Here is a 10,742-nt window from a genome sequence, read left to right as displayed (position 1 = left end):
ATAAAAAGAGTGAGATACGGCTAAAAAGAAATAAACTGAATAGGTTCACAAAGGTCAGTGGAAGTAAAGTGAGGGGGGGGGAAAGCCATTCTATTCTATTATTATGGTATTACTGGATGCTTTATACAGTTGCCATACTGTACGGTGATATTTTTTGTGATAAAGAAGCACGGTTTTCAATTTTGAGTGGGGGAGCTGAAACAGATTAATGGTGTTTTAGTGTGAGCGTGGTACTTTGACAACATGTACGATGTCGAAGCAAAAAGAGCTTTTAAAGGCTATAATGTGAGCCAAGGGCTGCCTGAAAGTCATTTCTAAGGTCAGGACCTATTTCCATGAAAAGATGGAGATACGGCTAAAAAGAAATAAACTGAATAGGTTCACAAAGGTCAGTGGAAGTAAAGTGAGGGGGGGGGAAAGCCATTCTATTCTATTATTATGGTATTACTGGATGCTTTATACAGTTGCCATACTGTACGGTGATATTTTTTGTGATAAAGAAGCACGGTTTTCAATTTTGAGTGGGGGAGCTGAAACAGATTAATGGTGTTTTCATTCATTTCAATGGGGAAAGATGATTTGAGTTACAGTTCAGGTTGCTCTGCTTTTACCAGAATATTCTTAGTGCCCGACCAATGTGGATTTTTTGAGGTCCAATTCCAATGTTTGGTTGTCCAAAATTCAGATAATACACTGATTCATTAAAAATATGTGTAATGAATGACATAGCGTCTTTTTTGTCCCTTCGTGCTTACAACAATGAGGACATAAACTACAGGCAGCAGATTTGAACAGCTTCATTGTTTTACTTTCCAACAGAGACAAAAGTTGGGGAAAAAAATTGGAGGCGTGGGGCGGGGGGGTGTTGTTTGGTTAGCATTATCTTAGTCATATGCTATAATGAAAAACTTCTATTCTATTATTATGGTATTACTGGATGCTTTATACAGTTGCCATACTGTACGGTGATATTTTTTGTGCTAAAGAAGCACGGTTTTCAATTTTGAGAGGGGGAGCTGGAACAGATTAATACTGTTTGCATTCATTTCAATGGGGAAAGATGATTTGAGTTACAGTTCAGGTTGCTCTGCTTTTACCAGAATATTCTTAGTGCCCGACCAATGTGGATTTTTTTGAGGTCCAATTCCAATGTTTGGCTGTCCAAAATTCAGATAATACACTGATTAATTAAAAATATGTGTAATGAATGAAATCGCGTCTTTTTTGTCCCTTAGTGCTTACAACAATGAGGACATAAACTACAGGCAGCAGATTTGAACAGCTTCATTGTTTTACTTTCCAACAGAGACAAAAGTTGGGGAAAAAAATTGGAGGCGTGGGGGGGGGGGTTGTTGTTTGGTTAGCATTATCTTAGTCATATGCTGTCATGAAAAATAAAATGGACGACTTTTGCACACTTTAGAAGTACTAAAATCGTCATTTTTACACATTTTCGACTTAAGTTCAGCGCGTGGGTACTTTTCCACCTCTGGTGTACAGAATTAAATGTTCTATTTTGGAAGTGTATGTGTGTGTTGGATTGTGTGTGCGTGTACGTGTGTGTCGGAATGTGCCTCATTTGTCATCAGCCTCGTGCATGTGTAAGACTGTGAATCTGTCCCTCGACCGCCGCCGTCTCCATGGCTGTACGCCGCGCCTGAATCATGGACGGCAAGCCGAGCCCATAAAGGCCCCCCGAGCTGTTAGCGGGGATGGCTTTTCGGAATGATCACAGCCTGGGTGGCTGCTATACTTCCATCTTCCCCCGTAGGCCCATCTTGACGACTTGGCCGGGCGTTCGGTCACGGCTGACGGCAGCCCCGATGGCCATCACGTCAGCAGCGATGATTGAATGTATGAAATATGGGCTCTTTGTCCGTGCTGTTGGACGGGGTGGAGGTTAGAGGAAGAGGTCAGGGGAAGGGTGAAGGCAAAAGGAAAATTGCCTGTTTGGAAAGAAAGTCTCCGTCTGCCTACATCTCCCCCCCCCCTCCTTTTCCTCATATTTACAGTGAAAGACATTTGTCAGATCTGATGTGAGGGTTTAATAATGCATGGCGGTCCATATAAAATGGCAGCTGATTCCGGTATCATTTTTAAAGATAAGCTTTTCGGACGGATGAGTCATAAAGGGAGGCGGCGCGTTAGACAAGTGCAGTGTGTTGGCAATCTGTGGCTTTTTAATCCGTCTGCTGTTGCTCTCGGTGACTATGGCAAATAAATATTTCATTTGAAAGTACTTGTTCCGTTTTTCCAAATGTACTGTAATTCTACTTTTGAAGCTTATTTTTCAACTGTAAGACATTGCTCACACCTCACGGATGACAGTTTACAATCATGTGTGAAAATGAAGATGACGTCAATGGTTCTGATGTGCCGACGCTGCACGCTGAGGCCCTGGCTAAAAAAATTGACATTAGTCAGGTAAAATATGTCTTTTAATTGGCTATTATTTTGCAAATACACGGTATATTTTCCACTCTCCCCTGAAATAGTCCTTTTATAACTGAAGTTGACAGCGCACGGCATGCTCCACATGCGATAAAATTGTTTTTTTTTTTTAAGTTTCAACCGAGTGTCTTTTTTTGGGGGGGAGAATTCAAATATTTTTTGTTGCATGAAGAAATTCGAGTTTGCATTCCCCGTCGCAGCTTATTGATTTCATAAATGCATAAAAGTCTGCAATCATCTAACAAAGCTCCAGTCATGACATACAATTTCAGGCATTCTGTGACTTTTTGAAGATGAGAATGACCTTAGAATGATTACTTTTTCTTATCTACAAAAGATAGAAGTTAAGAAAAGCACATGTCTTGATGTGAAGAGATGTGCGGTAATCTCCACCCCTATTATGATTGCCAAATGTTTCATGAGTCGGATGCAAACAAACCACTGCACCGCTTCTCGGGCAATGTGACCGCACTGCAAAAGAAGCTCAACAGTGCCCCCTACAGGGTGGAGGGCATCACAGCCACCCCTTTTATCGAGTCCTTCCGCTTCTCCCTTTTTTTTTGGGGCGGGTGGGTCATGGGGGAGATTTATCAGAAGTATGATCGGCTCGTAAAAATGAAATGTTTCGCCGCCTCAACAGGATCTGTTGAAGGATATACGAGGCTAGCGGGGATTAAGGTGAACCACAAGATGGCCCCCGTCCAAACTATTCTTTGCCAAGGTTAGACTATCCTCTGGCCTTTATGAACACACACACACACACACACACACACACACACACACACACACACACACACACACACACAATCACGCTTTTGCGCTATCTTGCCCAAAAGCAAGGTTAAGGTGAGAGTACATGTCTCTTTTTATTTTACCTGTGAATTTATTATTTTTATTTTTTACTTTCAAGAAAACAAGTCTGGATTTTCTTGCTAAAAAGTGCTATATTTTCATAACAAATCACATATTTTCCAGATAAAAAGTCAAGTTTTCAGAAAATGTGCATGTTTTTGGTGAAGTGTCAGAATCTTTTGTGACTCAAGTCAAAGATTTTCTAGATCAAAGAAGTTAATGAAAAAATTGCAATAGTATTCGCAATCATATGTGAATACTGTTGCATACTTTTTGAGAAAATGAGTCAAGCTTTTCAACATGAAAATGATTCAGAGAAAAAGTCATATTTCCCAGCAAAAAATCCAGGAAAGTTTCCTATTGACAATTAAAAAATAGGCATAATCGTCGGCGAGTTAAATTGTCTGTTGTCTCGAAAACATTTGGAGGAAAAGTCAATATATTTTTAAATAGAACGTTTTTTATTTTCAAGAAAGTCAAATATTTTCCACAAAAAAATCACCATCTTATGCATATAAAATTGTACATTTTCAACAAATGTCTACTTTTCGAGAGAAAAACATCTGGATTTTCTTACGTGAATCCAGATATATATTTTCAAGAAAATCAATCTAGAAGGTCTAAAGTTATATACATATTTTAATAAGTATCTAAGTTGTCATTTTATGCAAATAAAGAAAGGGAAAGTCTAGATTTTTAGATAAAAAAAATATAGATTTTGAGGGAAAAGCTAAGTCACACATTTTAATAAAGAGGATTCTTCTTTTTGACAAAAAGAAAGGACAGTCTCACATGAATAAAAGGTGTTTATTTTTGAGAAAAAAGCCTTTTTTTGATAGAAAGATTTGTATTGTCAAGAAAAACATCAAACATTTTCCAGCTTAAAAAAAGGGCATATTTTCCAGGAAAAAAGCCGTAACCTTCTGCGAATTAAGTGAAGCCTTCATAACACAACCAGCAGCAGATAGTCGGCTCCATCCATCACTGGAGAGGCTCACAGGACCCCTGGGCGCCCCCTGGCAAGTTCAAACCAGCAATCCCAGCACCAGTAGAGCACAAAGAAGGTGACTCCAAGCCACACGGCAAGGAGAAGGGGAATAATCATCATCATCATCATCATCATCCCTCTGGGTGTATCCGAGCGCCTGGATGGAGATGGCAAGGGCGGACGACGCCGTTAAAGGCATCCTCCTTTTACCGTATGGATTTCTCATCTGCCATTTTTAAACATCAGTGTGTGTGTGTGTGTGTGTGTGTGTGTGTGTGTGTGTGTGTGTGTGTGTGTGTGTGTGTGTGTGTGTGTGTGTGTGTAACAACCCAGTCAATGTGGGCAATGGGGTGAAGATCGTAGGCACGAATATAAAGACTGTAAACCCTTCAGGGCATGTAAAGGAATATTTTTATGCTTGTTGTTGGGAATTCTTGTCTATGAGGTCCGTGCAGATTATCTTCATGACAAAAGTGAAGATGTGCAAATGTGCTCATTACACTGCTGGTGTGGAAGGTTTGTTTTTTCTTCTCCTCCCATAGGAAGTAATAGAAATAAAAATAAACCGTTCCAGGGCCAACATAAAAATAAAAAAATAAAAAAAAACATTATTAACTCGGACAAATGAAAGGTGGATTAAAAAAAAAAGAATAGCGTGTAAAATAAGAAAACCTTTATTTGTCTCACAATGGAGACATTCCCAATTTACAGCAGCAAAATTATGAAAGGGGGAAAGTAGAAGACAAAAAGTACATCAATAAATATAAATATAAGCATATTAAAAATGGGTGAGTCGGGGTGAGTCCAAGGTCTTCAGGACCATCTATTATAGAGCGCGTGTCCATAGTTTGGGAACATTTCACACTAAACACACCTTACCGGATTCTCTGTCACATCTGTCGCCAGTGTGTCACTCTTGACGCAGGTCAAGGCGTGCTTCTCGGTCACGTGGTAGGTTACCGCTAAAATGAAACCCAGGAGCTAGCAAAATGAGTTTAAAAAAAAACCAAACGTCTTCGGAAAGTTTCTTTGGGAAGGAGAAAAGGCCCAGCCAGGAGATGAAAAAGAAGACAGGAAAAAGAAGGCTACATTTAATAGACAGTATCAGGAGTCCTACTTACAATACGGATTTATCTTAATGGGAGATTCCCACGCACCAAACCCACTCTGCATAATATGCGGCGATGGTGAGTCGTATTTTTTTTGCACTTTGTATTTGAAGGCACGTTACCAAAGCGACCAGAGAGTGTTGCAGCCAGATAGGACGTTCCTCTAGTTCCGCTGGTCCAGAGCATATTTTTTTCATAAATTGGTCGTAAAGAAAATGAAACCTTTCTGGTTTGATTCATTTTTCCAACTAGGTATTTAATTCACACCTCCGCCGAGAGTTCATCCTCATTTCACATGGGGTGTATCACAAGATGCAAGGCCAAAAAAAAAAAATGTTGATGATGAGCAGGAAGAGTGACTGCACAGAGACAGAGAGGGCAAAATATTGCATGTGTCTTCAAATGTCTGAGATCATCACTGTTACAAGCCATTGATTGTCACATTTGCTGTCACCTCCAGGCAGGAGGATGTTCTCACCCTGTCAGTGTCCCAGTCGGTGCAGGCATGGAACCGTACTGCAAGTGTCCACACCAATTTCCAGATCCTCACGGAAATCTCCCAAGTGTGTGCAAATTGCGGTGCACGTAAAGCAAAAGGAGTCGATTGGGGCTATAATGCCACGGGCATTTTAATGTCATGTCAGCATGTCAAAGCCGATGGACAAGAGGTTGAAGTCGGGAAAGTGCGGCAAAGATTTTCTTTTGAAGTGAACTTGAAAATTTTTTTTCTATTTTGTTATTACAGTAGTTCCTTGTTTATCGCGGGGGTTACTTTTCCACATTCCTCACGATGGACAAAAATCTGTCAAGTACATATTAGAATATGCAATGTATTTATTCTATTATGGACATCAAGGGGCGGCAGCTCGGAAATTTGGGACAGCTCCTGAACGGGCACTCCATTCCAGTCCTACCTGGCCTTGTCTAGCAGTCTTTTTTTTTTCTCACTGACGCATAGTGATCCCCTCCATCTCAAATTCCCTGGATTATTTTGGGGCCCAGTACATCCGTAATTTATATAATTATTGTCCTAACATTCTACAGTCCTGCAGTATCTGTGACTGACTGTGTGGCTTTTAAAGGCAGGGCCTGCCCTGTCGAGTGATATATTAATTGAGGTTTCTTCTTCACGATAGGAACTAAAAATGAGTGTTTGTTTTTTTCTGTGTTTGCTTTGTTGACACTGGCATTTTCCAAACAAACAATTCCCTCTTTGACGGCAGCCACTTTTAGCCGGGAGCATCCCGCCATTGCCGCCGCCTGTGTGGCAAGTGACAGGAGTGGTGCATCGCCGTCAGGTCGTCTTTGTCTCGGCAGACTAATTACACAGTAATGGCTGTCAATGATGTCAGGGAATTGATGCAGCACGACACATGCTAACGGCGCTCAGGGGTCTCACGGAGCCTCGCTCTCCATCGCTAACTCAATGTGGCGCTTATTTATAGAGCGCCGGAATGGGCCTGAGAGCGCTGAGATTTATGTTCCCCTGTTAAAAAAAATACAATTAAAAAAAATGTGATTAGTCTGATACTCTCGAAAGCGCTTCAATATGACAATGTCATCTGTTCTGCTGATGGAGGACGGATTAAAGGCACTCGCATCCCATAGCCAGCATATGCCGCCGTGGGGCCCCGTACAAAAAAAGTTTGGGGCCAAAGCGTGTGAGTGAATACATGTGTGTGTTGCTAATGGCCCTACTGATGTCCCTGTGTTGACCCCTTAAGTTACACCCGCTATACCTGGTCGTATTTGCTATGGGGCTGAATTTATCATTATAGTAGCTATATCTCGAAAATGACCATTCGAGAAATTCATATCTCAGAATCAGCGATATTGGTTATCCCTCCTCAAAACTGCACCTCGATATTTTTACCCTTACCGTCAAATGCAACGCGAAGGTTCGCTACGTCATTACGGCTATGGTGCGTCAGTTGAAGCTAGCCAACGACAAATATTCGAGTAAAACACAGCCAAGGAATTTTAATGTATTCTGTGAGTGCCACAATATAAAATGGAAAAATGTAAAAAGAGAACCCTGGGGCAGGACTGGGCACATGTTAATCACGTAATGTACAAGAAATCACTTACAAAAGCAAATTAAACTTTTCTGAAAGAAATGCTAGCCACTTTTTTTTTTTTTTGGTTTGTCAGGTGCTTTGCGGTTTCACGACGACGGAACCCCAAGATGACCCCCATTAAACAGTCCGGCACACTTTTTTAATTAGCGAGAACCGGCGCGAAACGATATGACGCCTTCATATTAATGGAGGTTTAATTGAGGTCGTTGGCGGGTCCCCCGTTGAGGCTTTCAACCTCTAAAATGGCTGACGTGCCTGTAAGGGTGGCGGCAACAGGAAAAGACCTCCAACATCCCACCAACACCCAGAGTGCACCAATTCAAAGATGACATCTCCCGTAATTCAAGTGAGGATGTCACCTTTTTGACAGGCCCCTGCAGGGAGTGTTTGTGTGTGTGTGTGTGTGTGTGTGTGTGTGTGTGTGTGTGTGTGCGTGCGTGCGTGCGTGCGTGCGTGCGTGCGTGCGTGCGTGCGTGTGTGTGTGTGAGAGATTTCTAGATCATGCCTAATTACACCTGTGCTGACTTTTGAGGACACAGCGGCACAGCAGTCCTTGAATGCGGATCTATCTGATTGTTTTGTGCGTTTAAAGAAAGAAGGTGGCTGCACATGCACTTTAAAAGTGAAGGTCAACACCGACAGAATAATTAATGTTGCCCGCTTTTCACAAAATGTTGAATCACAGGCTGTAACCGCTCCCTCCGGAGGATCTCTTGTCTCATTTCATTTACGCCGCAGAGCAAAGAAATGGGAAGGAAAAACACAAAGAGCCATGATGCCTTCTCACTGTTGCATGGAGAAGTCACCTTTAGTAGGACAATGGGTCTCAACTGTTTCCACACCAGCTCCGATCTTCCTGTGTTTGCATGTTCACCCCGTGCCTGCGTCGGTTTTCTCCGGGTACACCGGTTTTCTGCCACATTCCAAAAACATGCATGGCAGGTTAATGGAACACTCTGAATTGCCCCTCGGTGGGAGTGTGTGCATGAATGGTTGGTTGTCTTTGCGTGGCAACCAGCTCAAGGTGTACCCCGCCTACTGCCCGAAGACAGCTCGGATAGGCTCCAGCACGCCCGCGACCCTTGTTTGGATAAGAAGATTTTTAACAATGGATATAATGATTTACATATCGTGCATTTTAAATGAATACATCAAGAATCGTTTAAATCACCTGGCGGACGTGCCCCGAGCCTGAAGAAAATACCTGAATTAAAACAGAGATATCTTTTGTAGTTTTGAGAGGTAGGTATTAGACACGGCTTGATGGCTTTTGTGTTACACTTTCCCAATTTTAAGCGTGTCCCTTTTTCTTTTGCCGGTATTTTTCTTCTCAGCTCATTTTTGATCAGGCTAATGTATTGGCTACCTATACTCTCCCCTGACAAGGACCTTACTTAGGCTCCGGCAAATCATGATTCCAGGAAGCTGCGAAGCCGGCTTCGGTGAGGAGAGTCAAACCTGCCTTTTACATTTAAACCACTTCCTGTCTGCTGCTTATACGGGGAAATGTGTATCTCGTCTTAATCGTGCCGACGAAAACTGTCTTTATTATGGTTTACTGTTAGGTGGGAGAGCTAGCTTCTGCGGCTAGCATTATGATTCAAGCTGTTGTGAACTGGCCACGCATTGTTTTCGTTTTGACTACTATGCAGACGCATGTTGTTCGTATTCACTGAGTGTTTTAAGGCGGTGTCTGTCAACGTATCGGCGTTAATAATGAGACTGCTCCAGGTCCATTAAAGCAGTGACCGAACTTACAAACTGTGCGGTCATTGGACGTAGGGGCCACGCTGAGATCTCCTATTGGTTAGAAGCCGTAGCGTCTTTGTGTTTACAAGCCAAGCTGCTGGTGCACCCACGTCGTCCCGTAAATGTAGACACACTGAATGTTGTCATTTAGATTCTTCAATGAACCTAGCATGCGTGTTTTTAGACTCTGGGAGGAAGCCGGAGAAAACCTACATGAGCATGACAAAAACATGCAAACTCGAGAAAGCTGGGATTTGAAAACATTGAAACGTTATGCTTAAAAATAAATAGCTCTCTGCACCTTCAACCCACAAACCAGGATACACTTTGCTAACTCGTGTGCCATATCCTAATGTTTCCTCTAATGTCTGCTGACAGGTGCAGGCTGGACGATGTGGCTTCTGTGGATCTCACTTTTGTCAGCGCTCGCCACTGTTTCCGGCGGCGGGGCCGACTCCAAGGCCATCACCACTACCCTCACGGCCAAGTGGGCCGACACACCTCTGCTGCTGGAGGCCAGGTGAAGACAAAAAAAAAAAAAAACTCACCACGTTTAAAATGTTCCATTTAAATGTTCACTAAAACTCAGCACAAGTTTGTTTTGCATTGTCGTCTTCAGTGAGTTTCTGGCAGAAGAGAGCCAGGAGAAGTTCTGGGATTTTGTCGAAGCCAGTCAGGACATTGAAGAGGACGATGGTAAGATAAAGCTTCTCTCTAATAGTCTTTGCTATTAAAGTGGAAGGTGAACAAACCCAGAAAACATGTGAGGCGTGATGTTAGCACCGTGAGCCAAAGGCTCTTTGACATTAAATTCTGTCGGCAGCATGTGGCAGGAGAACGTCAAAATGGCTGTGCCCTTTCATGGATTAAAATGGGTGGATTAATCGGATGAATCCTCAAACCACTGACACGATACAGTGGCATAGAAAATTTTATTAAAAGCAGCATTTTTGATGTGGCTTTAACTTTCTGAGATCTTTTACCTTAATCTGAAAATGTCACTTTTCCAAGCTTTAGTGTGTCGATTAGATGAGCTAAATGCCTTGTTTGCTTCTCTCTCTCCAGCCGACACTGATCAGACCTATTATGAGCTGATAGTGCAGAAAGCGGCCACCTTGCTCAGCTCTGTCCAAGTGAACATGCTCAAGTTCGCCCTGTCCCTCAGAGCCTACTCAGCAACAGTACACTCCTTCCAGCAGGTATCAGCAATTCAACTGCTTTTTGTTGTTGTTGTTGTTGTTGTTGTGTTTTAGCCAGCGTTTCACGGTCCTGCTGTGTCTCTAGATTGCGTCCAATGAGCCCCCTCCTGCTGGCTGCTCAGCCTTTTTTAGCGTCCACGGAGAGAAGACGTGTGATCCCGACGCGTTGGAAGCACTCCTGAAAACAGCGTTAGAAAGGTAACGACAAACCGAAACAGTTTCAAGCGCCAAGACTCCTGATAATATTTGACTGCGCTGTCACCCCCCCCCCCCCCCCCCCCCCCCCCCCTCTTTTTTTTAAGGTGCCCCACAAACC

The 10,742-nt window shown here is 42.7% G+C and overlaps 1 protein-coding gene across 3 annotated transcripts in view; it reads left to right on the top strand.

The window, feature by feature from the left end:
* The window catches only part of uggt1 (UDP-glucose glycoprotein glucosyltransferase 1), an 80,691-nt gene that overhangs the window by 55,369 nt on the left and 14,580 nt on the right, over positions 1–10,742 (top strand). Inside the window, exons 1-5 of one of the 3 annotated variants that reach the window (XM_019872474.1) lie at positions 8,833–8,920; positions 9,606–9,747; positions 9,847–9,923; positions 10,293–10,426; positions 10,512–10,624. In XM_019872474.1, coding sequence (XP_019728033.1) covers positions 8,890–8,920; positions 9,606–9,747; positions 9,847–9,923; positions 10,293–10,426; positions 10,512–10,624 — 497 coding nt within the window. In that variant the 5' untranslated portion in view covers positions 8,833–8,889. The other 2 variants (XM_019872475.1, XM_019872473.1) reach the window with 2 other exon arrangements.

Source organism: Hippocampus comes, unplaced genomic scaffold, assembly GCF_001891065.2.
Source record: "Hippocampus comes isolate QL1 unplaced genomic scaffold, H_comes_QL1_v1.1 scaffold92, whole genome shotgun sequence".
Taxonomy (NCBI): Eukaryota; Metazoa; Chordata; class Actinopteri; order Syngnathiformes; family Syngnathidae; genus Hippocampus; species Hippocampus comes.
Note: the sequence above shows the minus strand (reverse complement) of the source record. Positions and strands in the feature narration are given on the sequence as shown.